The following is a 19,324-nucleotide window of genomic DNA, read 5'->3' as shown; positions in this document are numbered from 1 at the left end:
TTCTTCAATGAGTATTTTTGTGTCTGCATGTGCTGGAAGCATATTAAAGAGAAAAAGAATGAAGAAAAACGTAAACCAGATTTAAGTATATAAGAATAATATTTTCTTGGAATAAAGAGAAAACTATGGGAAAGGTCCTGGAGTCCTGGTGTGGTGTTGTGGGTTAATACACTAGACTGCAAAGTCTGTTTGAACCTCAAGGTTGTCAGTTTAAGCTCACCAATCGCTCATCAGAAACCCTATACAGGGTTGCTATGGGTCAGAACAAACTCGACGGCACTTAACAACAACAACAATGGGAAAGGTTCTAAGGTCAGAAGTAGCTTGGAGTAGGAACCAAGGGACTGATGTATGACTCAGTAAAAGGCAAGAGAAGAGCCCTCCTCTATCTGGGGCTACCCAGAGTACCAGGTTTGGTATCAATGCAAAATATTCACTGACAATCTTGAAATGGCCTCTAAGCACAACCCCAGGAACCACTGACAGCATCCAATGACTTCATACCAATACTCTCCTGTCCACAGCTTCTGCCTGATGATGGAAGAGCAAGACAAGGAATAAAGTCAGACAAAGGCACAGGCCGAGAGAAATGAAAAGGGATTTAATGGGAGCAGACAAAGAAACATGAATTTGTTTCCATCCAGAATCCCTCTTCACATGAACCCTGAGTGGCTGAAGATCAGCCAAGCCACTAAGATCCTCTGCTTAATTCAGAGGCTCAGGAGACTTTCCTGAGTGCATGTAGGGGAAAACTTTGTAGTCCATATTTTTAGGATGCAAACAAGAAAGAGACTATTGGTGACAACAAACAATTACAAGGTCTACAGACAATTAAGATGCAGAAGTGGACTGGAAGAAGTTGCTCAGCATCTGGTGGTCAGCTCCTCAAGGGCAGATCTGAAGAGATCACATCACTTCTGCTTGTTCTTCAGTTGGCCTGGGCCTGGAGTGACTGGTGAGGGGTATGGCTCTGGGTACTTGGAGTGGCCTGAATCAGGGACCTTGGAGTGGCCTGGATTGGGGTACTCAGGGTAGCTTGGTTCTGGAATCTTGATGTTGCCAGGTTGTGGAACACAAGGGTGGCATGGTTCCTTGGTTATGGGAACAAATGTTTCCTGTGGAGGCAGGCAGGGCTGTTTTACCTGCTGCTCATGATGCTGAGATGGGGGAGTAAAGGGCTGCTTCTGTTGATAGGAACTCATGATTCAAAGGTCGCTGAACCTAGAGAAAGGAAAACTGAATTAATTGTTTGGCTAAATACAAAATTCAAGTTTGAGATCAACTATATCTCATTTTGATCCTTTTAGATGTGAGAACCTCTCCATTCTTCTTTTCTGTTTCCTTGAATTTTAGATCAAAGGTGCTTTGAAGTCTGTCCTTTAAGAGGAGAAGTCTAAGGGTGATTTTTTTCTGCTTCCTATGAGTGGCACTCTTTCATATGGTCCTTTCTTCCTGGTTCATCTACAAACACTTGCTAGAAACACACAATACAGCAGGCTTCAGGATTGCTTCCAGGGCCTTCCCAGGTTTTAGAGAATTTGGAAAGGTGATAAGGTAAAATGTCTGAGTCTTCCCATTCATGCCCAACACAAAAAGCGCCTGAATTCCCAGAGGTAAACTCTGAACCTCTCCCGATCCCCACATAATCTCACTCCTGACCCTCTGCTTACAGAATCCCCTCACTGCAGGCTTTCTGGAAGACTTTCCATTCCACATTCTGGGTCTACACTTCTTTGCCCATCATGACGCCTTCTTCAGGCACTCTCAGTCTAATGTTAAGTCATGCTCCTCAAAATAACACAGCACATTATCTAGTAATAACTTCCTATCTTGTATGTTCACATATGCCCATGTATAATGTTCCCTGATGAATCATAGGTCCATGAGGTAAAAATATAAAATGCATCTTTTGAACTTCAAAGTTGCCTAGTGCAGCACCTTTGATATTGTGAATCCTCAATAAAGCTAAGAGGGAGGAAAAAGATGTCTCTAAAACTTCCCTGAACATGAGTGCTAGTCCAAATTGTTCTGCCAGTACAGTAGCAATTCTTACAAAAAACATTAAGCTATACTGACCCCAATTTGCATAGCTATAGTGGCAGATGTGAAAATTTATAGTGTACTATGCACAAAAAGCTATCGCATTTAATGTAAAATAAATAGAAATCCTAAAACGCTCCAGAGATTCCCATCAATATAAAACATTACAGGACAAATACTAAGAAGTTCCCAGTGGGGAGACTCACCTGTTACACTGTGAAGAGTGAGTTGTCTGGACTCTCTGGTCTGGTGTGGAGTCTCTGGCCAGTTGGATTTTATGTAGCAAATGAGCCCAACCTTAAGGAAGTAGGATTTGGGGGGCAGCTCTATCTTCATTCCAGTCTTTGTGATACAAACCTGGGCGTAGCATTGTTTGGTATTTGTTGTCTGACAGTGATGTTACCTTGTTGTTAAGTGCCTGCAAGTTGAGTTGGTTACAACTCATAGCATCCTAGTATAGGATTTCCAAGGAGTGGCTGGTGAGTTTGAACCACTGACCTTGTCATTCAAGCCCATCTTGGCTTCTGAGCTTATCCTACAATGTCATACCAGTACTCTGTGATGCTCCCTAGGCCTGTTCATATTGCCTATCCCATGTGTTGGGGTTGTTGGGTGTAGGAGGTTTCTTGGGTATAGTAGATTAAATCAGGAGGAAGTTCTGGAGCTTTGGAGACTAGAAACCTCCATACCTCTTAACCAAGAACATAATCTTCAGCTTATGTTTATTCTATTGAGATGCTGAATATTTGAAGTGGATGTTCAAGAACAGTTGGAATTTATTATTCTGGTAAGCCATGAGGGTGGGTCAGTAAGTATATCTCCTGATTTTCTTCTTTTAGACCCAGGCCTAGAAGAGGAAAGGAAAGGCTAAAATAAAATATCTGCTTTTGAACTGAGTTGCCAGAGGAAGCTATAGCTGTTATGTTGACCAAGCTTTGTTGTTAAGTGCCGTTGAGTTGGTTTCCACCCATAGCAACCCTGTATAGGGTTTCCGAGGAGAAGCTGGTGAGCTTGAACCGGGGTGACCTTGCAGTTCAAATGGCTTTGCAGTCTGGTGCATTAACCCACAGTGCCACACCAGGACTCCGTTGACCAAGGTAGTAAAGGTTATTGGGGATAGACAGTTATGATTGACTGAAACTGTCTGATGTGATGGCATAATCCTAAAGATCCTGCTTCTCATGGTGTCTGTTTTCTCTGGGGGGTAACACAGAAGCAAGAGAGGCGAGGCTGCCAGAATCCTTTAGCTAGAGTTTCCTCTGCTTGTGATAGGATGGTGTGAATGGAGCAAAGCTTTCAAGACATTCATTTACTGATGTGACACACTCAAAATGGGAAGAAGCAGTAGAAAACACCAATTGATAATCAGAATATGGAATGTAGCAGGTATAAATCTAGAAAAATTGGAAGTCATCAGAAATGAAGTGGAATGCATAAAGATTGATGTCTTAGTCATTAGTGAGCTGAAATGGATGAATTTTGGTCATTCTGAATTGTACTATCATGGAGTCCTAGTGTGGCGCTGTGTGCTAATACATCAGACTGCAAAGTTGTTTGAATTGCAAATTCAGTGGTTCAAGCTTACTAGCTACTTCTTGGAAACCCTATACAGGGTCGGAATTGGCTCAACAGCACTTAACAACAACAACAAAGGTTAATATGTCACAGACAACAAATTGAAGAAGAATGACACAGCATTCATTGTAAAAGAGAGCATTTCAAGATCTACTTTGAAGTACAACACTGTCTGTGATAGGATAATATCCATACTCCTCCAAGGAAGACCAGTTAAGACCACTATTGTTCAAAGTTTTACACCAACCATTAAAGCCAGTTATGATGAAGTTGAAGAACTCTACCAACTTCTTCAGTCTGAAATTGATCAAACATGCAATCAAGATGCATTGATCATTACTGGTGATTGGAAGGTGAAAGTTGGAAACAAAGAGGAACTATCAGTAGTTGGAAATGATATCTTTGGAGAAAGAAACTATGCTAGAGATCAAATGACAGAATTCTGCAAGCCCAATGACTTATTTATTGCAAATACCTTTTTTTAAATCAACCTATTGGAAAAGATCCATATTTGTGCCCATTGCAAAGAAAGGTGGCCCAATAGAATGTGAAATCATCAAACAATATTATTAATATCACATGCAAGTTAAAATTTTGCTGAAGATCATTCAAAAAGGGTTGCAACAGTACATTGACAAGGAACTGCCAGAAATTCAAGTTGGATTCAGAAGAGGACATGGAACTAGGGATATCATTGCTGATGTCAGATAGATCTTGGCTAAAAGTAGAGAATACCGGAAGGATGCTTACTTGTACTTTATTGATAATGCAAAGGCATTTGACCGTGTGGATTATAACGCACTATGGATAACAGTGTGTAGAATGGATATTATAGAACACTTACTTGTGCTCATGAGGAATCTGTACATAGACCAAGAGGCAATTGTTCAAACAGAACAAGGGGACACTTAATTATTTAAAATCAGGAAAGGTATGGACCAGGATTGCATACTGTTACCATACTTACTCAATCTGTACGCTAAGCAAATAATCTGAGAGGCTGTATTATATGAAGAAAAACATGGCATCTGGATTGGAGGAAGATTCATTAACAACCTGCAATAAGCAGATGGCACATCCTTGCTTGTTGGAAATGAAGAGGACGTGACCTACTGATGAAGAGCAAAGACTACAGCCTTTGCTATGGATCACACCTCAATGTAAAGAAAACAAAAATCCTCACAACTGGATCAATAAATAATGTAATTATAAATGGAAAAAGGAACAAAGTTGTCAAAAACATCTTTTTGCTTGGATTCAAAATCAACACTCAATGGAAATAGCAGTCAAGAAATCAAAGGACGTATTCCTTTAGGCAAATCTGCTGCCAAAGAACATTTTAAAGTGCTTAAGATCCAGTATGTTAGTTTTAGCACTAAGGTGTCCCTGACTCCAAGCCAAGGTATTTTCAATCACCTCATTTGCATGTGAAAGTTGAATAATGAATAAGGAAGACTGTAGAAGAATGCATGCATTTGAATTGTAGTGTTGTCAAAGAATATTAAAAGTATCATGGATTTCCAGAATAACAAATAAATTTCTTACAAGTACAGTCAGAATGCGCATTAGAAGGAAGGATAACAAGACTTTGTCTATCATTCTTTGGACATGTTTTTTTTAGGAGGGCCCAGTCCCTGAAGTCCTGGTGTGGCACTGTAGGATGAAGCCTGGACCACAAGGTCAGCTTGAGACACGTGGTCAATGGTTCAAACTCACCAGCTGCTCCTTGGAAATCCTATACAGGGTCATTATGAGTCGGAAGTGACTCAACAGCACAATGACAACAGTCCCTGGAGAAGGGCATCATGCTTGGTAAAGTGGAGGGTCAACTAAAAAGAGGAAGACCCCCAAGAAGATGATTGACACAGTACTAGCAACAATGGGCTCAAACAACAATTGTGAGGATGGCACAGAACTGGGCAGTGTGTTCTGTTGTGTATAGGATCACTATAAGTTAGAACTGATTAGATGACACCTAACAACAATAACAGTGATAGGATGAAACTGATGTCAGAACTGACTTGTGACAATTAACAACAGGAACAAAAATGAAACGGAAGCCAGTAACTCAGAACTGCCCTCAGTATACAATGATAAGAGGTGTGGTCTTTGGCAATCCATATCATCCTTAAAATTTGGGTGTGTAGTTAGTTACTTCCTTCCAATATTTCTATTGCTGTGTCATCTCCCATAAACCTGAACCCCTAGTCTAACTACCATCAGCAGCAGCTTCCTCCATTTCCTCAATGTACAGACTTCATCCTCACACACTGCCTGGTTATTGTAGTTGCTCAGTCAACGGATCATTATTATTTCACTTACAAATTTGTAGGTTCATAGAAGATAGAAATACAGAGATAGAAACAAAGACAAATGATAGATGGATAGATAGATAGATAGACAGACAGACAGACAGACAGACAGACAGATAGATAGATAGATAGATAGATAGACAGACAGACAGACAGACAGACAGATAGATAGATAGATAGATAGACAGACAGACAGACAGACAGACAGACAGACAGACAGACAGACAGACAGACAGACAGACAGATAGATAGATAGATAGATAGATAGATAGATCAATAGATAGTATTAGTTTCTAGAAAGTCCCAGAAAAAATTTCCAGAGCCATTAAGAGGTTATTTGAATATGATTCACTACTTTGTGACAAACTTAGGATGATACTGAGGAGTGGTCACAATAGAGCAATGCTTCTATGACCTTCCCCATCCATCTCCTTGCCTTTCTGCTAGATCTTGGCCAGTTGTCTCCTTCTAGGGTTGGTGCCAATGCCACCCACACACCTAAGCTCTAGGATTATGCATTTGCTGTAACTTTCCTTGAGGCTTGGGTACAGATCCCTTTCCTTACTAAAGCTTCCTGTCAGGAGCTCCTGGCAGAGGGAACTCTGGTGAAAACCTGCTGCTTCCTCTGGGATTCTTAGCTCTAGTGAAAACTGTTCTTGATCCTTTGTCCTCTATAGTGCCTAGGTTGTCATTGAGACCTGGGTGGACCTGAATCTCAGCTCTGAACATGGGTCATTCTCATCCTTTCTTGATTCTGAGTCTTGGTTCTAGAAAAAAAATTAAAAATCATTGTCTCTCTTGCTTCCCTGGGTGGGTTCTATCCTGCCCTGCCCTAAATGGTGCCTTCTCAATAAAACCTTTCTGACATAAGCCTCTAGAACTTCTATTTTAATGCTAATCTTGTTCTTCCTGTTTGTTTGGCCAAGCTCTCTTGGTGTGTGAGTGTTGGGTTTTGCTTCAGACCTGTGGGTGGATAGTATTGGATATCTCTTATGTACTCTAAATCTAACAGAACCTTGCTCTTTGGCTGGCCAGATTTGGTGTCTGAGGTCTCTGCCTCTCCCTTCCTGATCCAGGAGTTTTCTGATGTCATAGTGTAAGGTGCCTGTGGTTATCTGTAACATGTTTTTGTTTGTGTAAGCTTGAGTGAAGGGTAGTTAATGCCCATGTGTCCATACTTTTTCAATGGAGACCTGTGTTGTTGTTGTTAAGTGCTGTTGAGTTGGTTCCGACCCCATAGTGACCCTGAGGAGCAACTGGTAAGCTTGAACCACCGAACTTGCAGTTCAATGGCTTTGCAGTCTGGTGCATTAACCCACAGCACCACACCAGGAGACCTGTTGTTCTTGTTGTTAAGTGCTGTTGAGTCGATTCTGACCCATAGTTGGTATAAAATACCTTCTCCTTTCACTTCAAGGAAAATTCTTTTGAGACTTACTTCTTGCCTTCTCAGAAAGTCCTGAGGGATCAAGAGCTAATTGCCCTTTGTTGTTGCCTGCTTTGTAATATAGTGTCTTACTGCTGTCGCCTTTTGACAGTCTTACTGCCCTGTATAACTCATTCCTCCTAGGTTTACATTCCCAAATACCCTACATGTCCATAAGACTTTGTTAGGTTCTGTTTTTAAGAAATCCAGTTAAGATACATGAAACAATTGTTGTATTTGCAATGCAGAAGGATGAACACAGTTGTCCAATGATGAAAATAAATGTTTAGGGCAGAGTCAGAGAAATCATTTGATGAGTCCTTATAACGATACTGAAATTTATCTAAATGCCTTCTTTGGGCTGTCTGAAAGGGTAGTTACTAAACATACATTATTTTGTTTGCTGCCATTGAATCCATTCCAATTCATGGCAACCCAATGGACAACAGAACAAAATATTGCCCTGTACTGTATCATCCTCACAATCACTAGCAAATTCAAGTCCATCATTGATGCTACTGTGCCAATCCATCTCACTAATGGTTTCCCATGACCTTGTTGGCCTACTATTTCACTAGATTATCCTTCCAGAAGACCCAAGGAAAGTAAGCAAGTCAAACAATGATCTTTTGTGAGCTATAGATTTTCATTGACTAATTTTCAGAAGTAGATTGTCTTCATAGTCTGACTTAATCTGAAAGCTCTGCTTGATGATCCTGCTGGTACTGAAATACCAGTGGCATGGCTTCCAGCATCATAGTAACATATAAACAACCACAGTACAAAATGTTGTATACATGAGGCCTCTAAATTTCAGACATTAATGGAAATTGAACACCATGAAACAATAAGTCATATCCATCATTTGAATGCTTCCTTTGCTGCTTAGATAGATAGATAGATAGTGGAAATTGAACACCATGAAACAATAAGTCATATCCATCATTTGAATGCTTCCTTTGCTGCTTACCCTGTAGGATTTAAAATCAGCGCAAATGAAATAATTCCATGCATTTAGACATGCAGTTACATTTCTAAAGCTGGTGTGTTCTGGGTAGTATGTGTCATGAGGTTTTCTGGAATGTAAGACTTGGTGCCCAATGAGAGGATGGCGGGTAGTTCTTATACTTTCTGGATTGACCTTTTATGTGTCTACCTGTGACCAGACACTCCATATATGTGGATCTTTACCATGATTACTGGGGATGATGTTAGTTCTAGCAAGGCTGTAAAGAGAATCTTATGATGTCACTCTATTTAAAAAGAGGGCCTCAGGACAATGAACAAGGAACAGAGACAAGGAATTTTCATCTACCTCTGGAACATGAAGAAAGAGGTCAAGAACAGGTGATGGGTGTAATGTTGAAATGGTCCTCTTATAAACAAATCTCGTGTGCCCAAGTGAATATTTCCTAGTGGAATGTAGGATGGTTACGGATTTTGATTCATTTTGCTCAACATCCCTCTAGGATGGTCCCTTGACTTTATACTTCTAACAGCTATATATCAGCAGTGAGTGCCTTCACTCATGGATAGATTCTTCAGTGGTGACTTCTCCTGGCACACAACCACCACCACCACCACCACTCCTAGAGATATTACTAACATTTTCCAACATTCTAATGAGTAGCAATTTGAAGTCACCTGAATATGCACATGCCTTGTAGACATCATTCTCTCCTGCCAGTTTGACAACTACTCATCACCCTGTAATGACCTGTTGGAAAATTTCTGCCTTGCAGTTTCCAGCTATCTCTTGCCAAGTCTATCTGGAGTGTTAGTGCATCACATAGGTGCTGCCTGACATCTGTCTCATACCCTCTTCATGTTGTGGACCAAGCATCTTGTTAGGAAACAGAATTAACTCCCCAGTTGTAGTCCCTCTGAATTTTTTTACTGGCCTATATGTTTTTAGATATGCTGTTGTTGTAAGTTACCATCAAACTGGTTCCAACTCATAGTGATCCTGTGCACAACAGAACGAAACACTGTCCCATCCTATGTCATTCTCACAATAATTTTTAAGCTTGAGCCCATTACTGTGGCTACTGTGCCAATCCATCTCGTTGAAGGTCTTCCTCCTTTTTGCTGACCCTCCACTTTACCAAGCATGATGTTCTTCTCCAGGAACTGTCCCTCCTGCTAATATGTCCCAAGTATGAGAGACGAAGTCTCACCAGCCTGGCTTCTAAGGACTCTTCTTCCTGCACTTTTCTAATACAGATTTGTTTGTTTTTCTGGCAGTTTATGGTACTTTTAATACTATTCTCCAATATCATTATTTAAATACATCATTTTTCTATGTTCTTTCTTATTCATCTTCTAGATATGGCTCCCTAAAATCTCCTTGCTGAACACAGGTCTGCAAACCTGCTGAATACAGGCCTGTAAACTTGCTGGTCATCCTCCAAATTTAGAAGATGAAAGGGTAAGAGAGCCAGTTCTGGAGAGTCTGGGCATGATTCAGAAACACAATTTTGGGGTGACTTTAATTATCTTCTCTTTCTGGACATTCATTTTTATCTCTGGAAAATGAAGCATCTGTACTAAGTGCTGTTATATGCCTCCTTTCACTCCTGACATTATGTATAATGACCCTTCTTCAATTTTATGGGGAGCTTTTTTCTTATCTGTACCACTCTCTCCTACTGAAATCTGTGTAAACTTTTCTATGTCTGTATACGCTTTCATTTGAAACCTCAGCTATTATCTTACTCACGAGGGACTCTACATGTGTATGTAGGTACATGTGTGCCTATATACAAAGAGAGAACATATGTGTCCTTTTGTATCTATGTGTTTGTGTGAGTGCCTCTTTGTATGGGAAGGGAGTGAAGACATCCCTAGAAGGACTGTGGATTCTACTCTTTCCTTGCTATAGCAGTGGGGTCTTCACACTGGGCACTTATGAAACAAAAAGACTGACCAAAGGATTAAGGACTCCTGGCGTGGCACTGTGGAATAAATCACTGGATTTTAAAGTCAGATTGAATCACAAGATCAGCTCTTCAAACTCACCAGCTGCTCCTTGGAAACGTGGTCACTGTGAGTTGGAACCGAATCAATAGCACTTAACAACAAGGGCATTAAATCAGAGTATCTCTGTGTGTGAATGTCTGCTTCTAGGGGTCTATTTCTGTTTGTTTCTATGTATGTGTGGGGGTAGATTAGTGTCTGCAAGTGTATTTGTGTCTGTAAGTGTGAGTGTTTAAGTTCTTGGCTGTGTATGTTATGAAAACTCAGACATAGAAGAAGAGTGAAGACCTGATATTATCAGTCTGGGACATGTATGAGCACTGTTTCTTGAGATAATAATAATAAAAGGAATCAACTAAACAGAACAGGACAATTTGAAGGCAAAGTACTCAGGGTCAGAGATGGCTTGAAGACGGCACCAGCTAGATTCTGTGCAAGGAGAAAACCCTGCTCTAGCAGAGGCTGCCCAAAGTAACACGCTCTGAGTGGCCTTTTATAATATCCCTTTGGCAGCCCAGGAATATTCTCTGTACACAACACACACACACATGCATGCACATTTTCAGTGCCAGGAGCAGGTACCTTCTGACTATAGCCAACCCCTCTCAGTGTGCTGTTCCTGCTTTGAGAGAACCATGAAGAAGTCTGAGTCAGCCAATGACACACATAGCCAGGTGTGAAATTAAAAGTGATTTAATAAGGGCAGTGGAGAATCCCTGAATCCCTCCCAAAGTTCCTTGCCAGATAAACCTTGAGCAGCTAGAAGACAAGCTCAGCCCATGGGAACCCCACCTCCCCGCCCTGAGACAGAGTCTCAGGGAATCTGTCAGAATGATTGTGAGGAATCTTTGCAGAGGGTACAGAGGAGGGGTGGACTGTGACTCAGAACGACAAATGCCATTTTCAAGGTCAACAAGTAAATGGGACTCATATGAAACAGAATGGGAGAGGATTTCAGCATCTGGTGATTGGCTCCTCCGGCGCATGTGTGGCTGTGCACCCTTTACTTCTGCTTGGTCTTCTGCTGGGCTGGTGCTGGAGTGACCGTTGAGGGGCATGGCTCGGGCACCTTGGGGTGGCATGGCTCGGGCACCTTGGGGTGGCATGGCTCGGGCACCTTGGGGTGGCAGGGCTCAGGCACCTTGGGATGGCAGGGTTCAGGCACCTTGGGATGGCAGGGTTCAGGCACCTTGGGATGGCAGGGCTCAGGCACCTTGGTGTGACATGGCTCCTTAGTTTTGGGACCACATGGTTCTTGGGGTGGAGGCTGGCAAGGTTGTTTCACCTGCTGCTGCTGGAGCTGAGGGGGTGTGGTACAGGGTTGCTTCTGTTGCTGGGAATTCATGCTTCAAAGGTGGTTAGACCTTGAAATAAAAATAAGCAAATCAATAAATGAAAGATGTTTTAGTTAAATTGGGACTAAATGGGGCAGACATTATGTTCAGTGCCAAATACACCTTGGTTCAGGCTCCTTTAGAAGACAGGCCTTCTCCCTGGCTGTCTCCATAAATATGAAAGTTAAAAATGCTTTGCTAATTTCTGAGACATTTCAAGAAATGGAGCTAGAATTTCAAAGACTATTTTGGTCCATTTGAGTGGGGTTCAATGATCAGCTTCCTGTTTTCCTGAGGTACGGCAGATATGGCAGGAAAACTAGCTTCGTAAAGTGATAAGACGTACTCATATTAGGTATTTTAGAAAATAATACAATAAACCAACTGTAGTCTACAAACTCATAGTAACACAGAATGCCCTGTCATTTATGGGACAATGCTGTATTAACCTAAGCCCCTATGAGTTCACTTCACTGCCCTTCTCATTGTTGCTTCTCTCAATGTTCCTCCTTCAGAGCTCACTTCATATGTCACCACTAGGAGTCTCCCACTGTACTTCTGTCTCCTTTTACCAATTACAAAAGACAGCATTTCATCTACTTGTGTACATGTACTATCTTCCATTAGGAAGAAAACCTTGGTGATCTACTTCCAGAAATCAATCCATGAAAGCCCTATGATCAGAACTGTTGATTAATAACAGGAAATGATACAGGACAGACAGGGCAGTGTTAGTTCCATTGTAAATGGGGAGACCATGAGTTGGGGCCCAACTCAACAGCATCTATCAACAATCATCTTCCCTGATGTGTTGTAAGTGTGTTGAGTAAGTTCTATATTGTTCTGATTGACCCAAAGTGCACAACATGTCGTCTTAACTATAGTAAATGCTCAGTAGACATCTGTTCAATGAATCATTCACTCTATAATAAGCATCATAAACAGAGAGAATGGAATTGCTGAAAGTTCCAGGGTCTGAGTCCTGGTCCTGATATTACTCTTAACTGACTGTGGGCTCATGAACAGATTCCTCCCCTTCCCTGATCCCAGCTGTATAACTGTATACTTACACATGTCTATGGTTCCATCAAAACCCAAAGGTACTTTCATTTAAAATAACAATATTTCCATATTCTCTAACTTTGCTGAATACCCTACATTGGCTTCTTACACATGTTTGTCTTTGTCCAGTTTCCTAAGAACTGAAAAAGAAGAATGCTAAATTATTTCATATCAGAGACTTACCTGGTGAACAGAGTAGAACAGGTTGTCTGGTGGCTTGGATCTAGTGTGAAGTCCACAGCCAGCTGCCTTTTATATACTTAATGAACCTTGCCTCAAGGAAGTACAATCACTCTGGGTTGCTCTGTTTTCATTCCCTGCCTGTCAAACATGATTCACCTCACTCCCCTCCCTCAATTACCTGTTGGCTCAGCTTTTGTGATGAAAAACCACCCACTTGATTTTTTTGGCACCAGCTGTCAGACAATGATGTCACCAAGGCCTGATTCCCACTGCCACCCTCCCCTTAGACCCAAGAGTAGAACTTGGTTGGGGGAGGGGTGGGCAATAGTCTTCTTAACGGGTTTGGTAACTAACCTGGAGAGAGATCTGAGTCCTTGTGTGGCCTTGCCGCTGACCTGTTCTCTTGTTCATCCATTCCTCCGTAATCTGTGATCTGTGGTATAGAATGTGACTGAGATTCCTGAACAGATATGAAAGGGAAGAAAACAAGTGGAGTGAAGGTGGGCCTGAGCTGTTCACCTTAGTTTAAACTGGATGTGGGAGGTAATGGAATGGAGGGATGCTAGCCTCTTGATAGACTCCTTATCTGAGGAATTCAAGGTCATTACAGTCATTCCCCCTCCCCCTCTTCTCTCAACCCCACTGAGCTATACACATTCAGAATTACTCACAGAACATCCCCCCAATTCCACCCCTCCCTGTCAGGTTGTTAAGCTGGGCAAACCTGCTTGCCTTTCACCAACCACACCTTCACCCCTCTCCTACTTTAGAGATTTTTAAAGGGCTAAACTGTAGGGGTAGGCTTTTCCCTCCACTCCATCCAGTCATCTGATCATGGCCCTTTCCCTTCCTAACCCAACTCCCCACCTGGAAACTTGGAAACCTTTTCTAGCTAACTCCACTGCAATCTCATCTATGGATGCTTATTTGATTTTTTCTCTCCTCGGGGCTGTCTGAGAGTTAGAGCCTGCTCAAGCCCATGCTGTTCTTTTATTCATATTTACTTAATCATCCACTCTACAAATACTAATGGTATACCTAATATCTGTTAGACATGCCTCTTATTCTAGAAGGTATCCATGGACTTCATTCCAATAGACCAAGGATTCATTGGCGTGAGAGATGTAACATAGTTCAGAGCCGTTGAGTTTAAAGGAACCTCTGTGAGCCTCTGCACTATGTTCCTTGAGTGATGCTTGGGGAATATGAAGCCACGAGAGGTAAAATAACTAACCCAAGGTCAAACATCAAACTCCAGGAGACAAAAGGGTTAGGCTCACAAAGCTTCGATTCGCCTTTGTTTTAGCCAGTTTTCTCCCCAGTGCCTATAGTGAAAATGAAGGCAAGACAAGAAACTGTTTAAACATGGAAATGGGAAAGTTTAGACTCCTTGGAGCTGGGTACACTCATAGTTCAAGAAAAGTTTTGCATGCATTGCAATTTGAGAAGACAGAGTCTTGCCTTTTGGGTAAGCATTAATCATTGCTCAGATGAATCCTCCTAAATAGGACTAAAGCTTTTAAGTGGCACTGAGGATAAACAGTATTCTAGAAGAGCTAGAAATACGAGGGATCATTTATTAGGACAGGTGGAAATAAGCAAATTAGTATTATCTTTGAGTAGACTAGGGTGACCTTTTTAAAGTGTTGAAGAGCAAAGATGTTAGCTTGAAGACTAAGGTGCACCCGACCCAAGCCATAGTATTTTCAATAACCTCATATGCATGCAAAAGCTGGACAGTGAATAAGGAAGACCGTAGAAGAATGGATGCTTTTGAGTTATGGTGTTGGAGGAGAATATTGAAAGTGCCATGGGCTGCCAAAAGAACCAATAGACCCATTTTGGAAGAAGTGCAGCCAGAATGCTCCTTGGAGGCAAAGATGACCAAACTTCGTCTCTCATACTTTGGACATATTGTTGGAGGGACCTGTCATTGGAGAAGGATATTATGTTTGGTAAAGTAGAGGGTCAGAGAAAAAGATGAAGACCCCACAACGAGATGGATTGGCCAAGTGGCAGCATCGATGGACTCAAGCGTGGCAGCAGTACTGAGGTTGGCCCAGGATCGGGCAGTGTTTCATTCTGCTGTGCATAAGGTCGCTATGGGTTTCTACCAACTTGATGGCACCTAACAACAACAGGGTAGGATGAAAGAGAGGAAGGGAAAATCTAAAATGATTTTCTTGGACCTGAACTACTTTCACCCTGGAGGGAGTCTTAGGATGGCATAGTGATAGGACCCCATCAATGAAGACATCAGGATGAAAGTCAGGGGGGCACTCTGTAAGCTCTTGCCTGGTGTTCCCTCACTGCACAGGTCTGTCTAACATGATGGTCAGATCCTGAAGATTCTTCCTGTTATGGGGCTTACTTGAAATTCCTTATATCCTTACACCAGAAATTTCCTCGGATCATAATGAGAAACTGAGATCATTAATTCAGACCTGTCCCAAACACAATCTATCATTAGGTGTGGTCTTGGGAAAATCCAAATCACCCTTAAAGTCCAGTCATGTGTAAGGTTCCTCCTCCTCCTTCCATCCACTCCTGCTCTCCCTCCCCCAACACATACCTAAAGGTTTGGAGCACCTATTGGCTCCACTGCTAGGTCACCACCCAGGATTTGTCATCACTCCATCAATAGTGCCCTCATTGGTCCTTCTAACCACAGGTCCACTTGGAAGTACAGTTACTGCTTGTTTAGTGAATTGACAATTATAGTCTGACTGACTGATGGACTGACTGACTGAACAAACGGCATTATTTGTTGAGAGTGGCCCAGAAACTGCTTTGAAAGCTAGTAGGGAGTTCTTTGTGACAAACCTCATGGGATGAGCTGAGAAGAAAAGGAAGTACTCAGGAAAGGACAGAAGATGCTCCCGCTGCCTTCCCCACCCATCTACTTCATTGTCATCCAGTTGATGAACCACCTCCCTTTGGGCTGGGGCCACCTTCATCATGACACCTGAGCTCTAAACCCTTTGCCTCACTTTAGTTGCTCTCTAGGCTTGGACCCAGGACTCTTTCCTCATCAAAACCTACTCTCAGGAGGCCTGACGAAGACATTCTGGACAGAACTTGCTGCTGCATTGGTGGGATTCTTAGCGCCAGAGAAAATACTCCTTCCTGTCCTTCTGTACTCTACTGCCAAGTAGCTTAAGCCCAGCATCCAGGACCTTGTCTTTGAATACAAAAGGATTTGTCTCACTGATATCCCACGCTGTTTGGACCATCCTGTCTGTCTCCTTGACTCCACCCAATTCACTGCTCTGCCTCCAGTCTCTGTAATGTTCACTGAAACAGAACCCTGACTTGGCTCTCCCGGTGTGTTTCCTTCAGAGAAGTTCACTTTCTTCACAACCAGAGTTGGGTTAGCTGATAGATCTGGGAAGTTGTGTAACTTCTGATACTAAGTATCATCTCCCAGTATTTCTTAGCTTTTCTATAGGAGTCTCTACTTAGCTCACATGAAGCTGGTACCCAAGGCTGTAAATCTTTACAGAAGCAAAAAGCCTCATCTTTCTCCCATGGAGTGACTGGTAGTTTCAAACTGCTGACCTTAAGGTTCGCAGCCCAATTCGTAACCACTACGCTACAAGAGCTCCTTTAGAGGTACCTTAGAAGGCCTGTAAATCTACTAAAAAATCAGCCATTGAAAACCTTATGCAGTACAGTTCTACTCTGACACACATGAGGCCACTGTGAGTCTGAATTGATACAATGGCAACTGGTTTTAACAGCTAGGAATATACAGTGTTAACAGAGTTTTACTGTTACCTCCCTCTGATCACTTTAAGAAGCTATGGAGAAGAAAATGTTGGCTGCTCAACTCAGGCCATGGTTATTTAAAAAAAACAACAACCAAGTTTTCAAAACATACAGTGATTTTATATCACATTTATGTCAATTGGCATAAACACAGTTCACAAAGACAATGTCATACATTCTGCTTTGGTAAGTATCAACTGGGATCTTAAAAGCTCTTAAGCAGCTATCTCAGGCCTCTTCCTGTCAGGAGGAAAGAAAAGTGATGAAAATTAAGTGGCTTGGAAGCAATCAGTCTAATGGACTTATAGACTGTGTGAACATCAGTCTCCACAATCCTGAGACCAGAAGAACTAGATGGTGCCCTGCTAGCACAACCAAATGTGTGAAAAGGATCATATTACAAGATCTTGGATAGAGTGGGAGAAAAAGTGAAATAAGATCATAGAAAAGATCAGCTTTACTGGTGGAACCCTGAAACTACGGTTCTTGGTCACTCTTCAGATCTGGAACTAAACTCAGTCAGTAAACTTGGCTCAATTTTCAGCCAAGTAACAGATAGGTATATAGGAGGGACAACAGCACTAATGAGGTACACACACCATACAATTGTCAACCATTCGAGATCAAAAAGGCAACATTTACTCATGGAAAATTCAGAAGAGTTGGGAAACAAGGAGGGACCAAAACAAGAACTATAAGGGATAATTGGGATAAATTATGTTACATTGAGGGGATTGCAATCATTGAAGTGAAACAAAGTCTGTGATATATTGATCTGTGCTGTAAACGTTCACTTAATTCACAATAAAAAAAAAAAAAAATTACAAACATACAGCGTTCCCTGTCTGAAAAGGAGAAGAAACAGACGGAAGAAACACCATATCCCTACTATTAGAATTCTCCAGAAAACGTTGGTCCAGCAGGCAGGAGAGAAGCTTGTAAACAGCCATGTAGAGGTAGAGACAGTATTAGAAGCACTGGAGACCTTTACTCAGACATCTTATTTTAGGGAGCAGAAACAAACAGGAAAGGAACTTGTTTCAGGCTGCTTAGCTGGTTTAGCAGCAGAATCAGACCAGAATCTAGGATACCTGATTCTCTTCCTGCTTCACTATCTCCCTGAGAACAGAGCAAGCTCTTATCCTTTCTCATTTCTCTGCCCAGATCACAAAAGGATAGCTATCAACTCAAAAGCAGCTTCTCATTCTTGGTAGTTGGTGGTGGTTGTGTGTCCTTGAATCAGTTCCAACTCAAAGCCACGTGTCATGGAGTTTTTGAGGCTGTAATCTTCATGGGCAGTGCTATAGGATAAAACACTGGACCACAAGGTCGGTTTGAATCACAAGGTCAATTTGAACCAAAAGGTCGATGATTCAAACTCACCAGCAGCTCCTTGGAAACCCTATTATAGGGTCACTATAAGCTGGAACCAACTCAATGGCACTTAATAACAACAACAATCTATATGGGACCAGAAAACCTCATCTTTCTCCCTCAGAGCAACTGGTAGATTAGAACTGCTGACTTTTCAGTTAGCAACCCAGTACATAACCCACTAGTATAGTACACCAAGACTCCTTTCTCTTTAGGGAAATATAATAGAAAAGATACATCTTTAGAATACAGCCCAGTTGTTTTAATACCTAATGATGATTTTCTAAATTGAATGACCTTGAGTAAGTTTCTGCACTTAAATGTTCCATCTTTATAACTTTAAGTCACATATCACAAGATTACTGTAAAGATCCAGTAAGATGATGCTTCAATACTTTTGATGAATTGACTAAAACTGTTATGCATGATAATTATTACTAATTTGTCTCATTCATCCCTCTCCTCCCACTTCATGTCAGATGAAACTTCTTGTCTGCTTCCTATTGACTGTGCCTCTCTTTGTTTTCACAAAGTGTATGTGTGTGTGTGTGTGTGTGTGTATCCAAATTGGGGTCCTTCATCAGTGATGCACTATGCTTAGGCTCATCGCCTGCTTTATCTCTTTTCATTTTTCCCAGTACCTTTTGGGTTTGTGTTTGCAGAATTATACTTAGTTATTTGGAATGGTAATAACCATGCTTCATATGAGTTGGGCTGCAAAGCCTAGTAAGAGCTGCTGGTGATCATGCAGTAACATGAGTATGCCCAAGATTAAGGAAAATGAGGCAAAAAAAGATTAATACATTTAAGATAAAGCCATCTATTACAACAAAATGTGCAAAGATCTGGAGTCAGAAAACCAAAAAGGAAGAAAAGGCTTAACATTTCTCAAGCTGGGGGAACTGAAGAAAAAAAATCAAGCCTAGACTTTCATCTCTGGGCAAATTATTGAATGATGCAGAAATCATTAAAAGAATATGGAAAGATTACACAGTCACTGTACCAAAAGGAAATGGTTAATGTGCAACCATTTCAAAAGGTAGCATATAACCAAGAGCCAATGATACTGAAGAAGGAAGTCCAAGGCACACTGAAGGAATTGGCAAAGAACAAGGCTCCAGGAGTTGATGGAATAAAAACTGAAATCTTTCAAGAAAGTGAGGCAACACAGGAGGCACTCACTCACTCATTGTGCCAAGAAATTTGGAAGATAACTATCTGGCCAACTGATTGGAAGAGATCCATATTTTTGCCCATTCCAAAGAGAGGTGACC

General features: G+C 41.6%; 1 protein-coding gene and 1 pseudogene across 1 annotated transcript; one reads left to right on the top strand and one right to left on the bottom strand.

The window, feature by feature from the left end:
- LOC102840066 overlaps positions 1-19,324 on the top strand; it is a 1,013,887-nt pseudogene that overhangs the window by 585,314 nt on the left and 409,249 nt on the right.
- Positions 11,333-11,674, bottom strand: SPRR1B (small proline-rich protein 1B). The gene is made up of 2 exons (XM_006861458.1): positions 11,543-11,674; positions 11,333-11,470 (listed from the first exon to the last, which is right to left on the bottom strand). The coding sequence occupies exons 1-2, from the start codon at positions 11,672-11,674 to the stop codon at positions 11,333-11,335; spliced, it is 270 nt and encodes an 89-aa protein (XP_006861520.1).

The sequence above is a fragment of the Chrysochloris asiatica genome, unplaced genomic scaffold (assembly GCF_000296735.1).
Source record: "Chrysochloris asiatica unplaced genomic scaffold, ChrAsi1.0 scaffold00042, whole genome shotgun sequence".
In the NCBI taxonomy this organism is placed as follows: Eukaryota; Metazoa; Chordata; class Mammalia; order Afrosoricida; family Chrysochloridae; genus Chrysochloris; species Chrysochloris asiatica.
The sequence above is the reverse complement of the archived record's forward strand: the minus strand, read 5'-3'. Positions and strand labels throughout refer to the sequence as shown.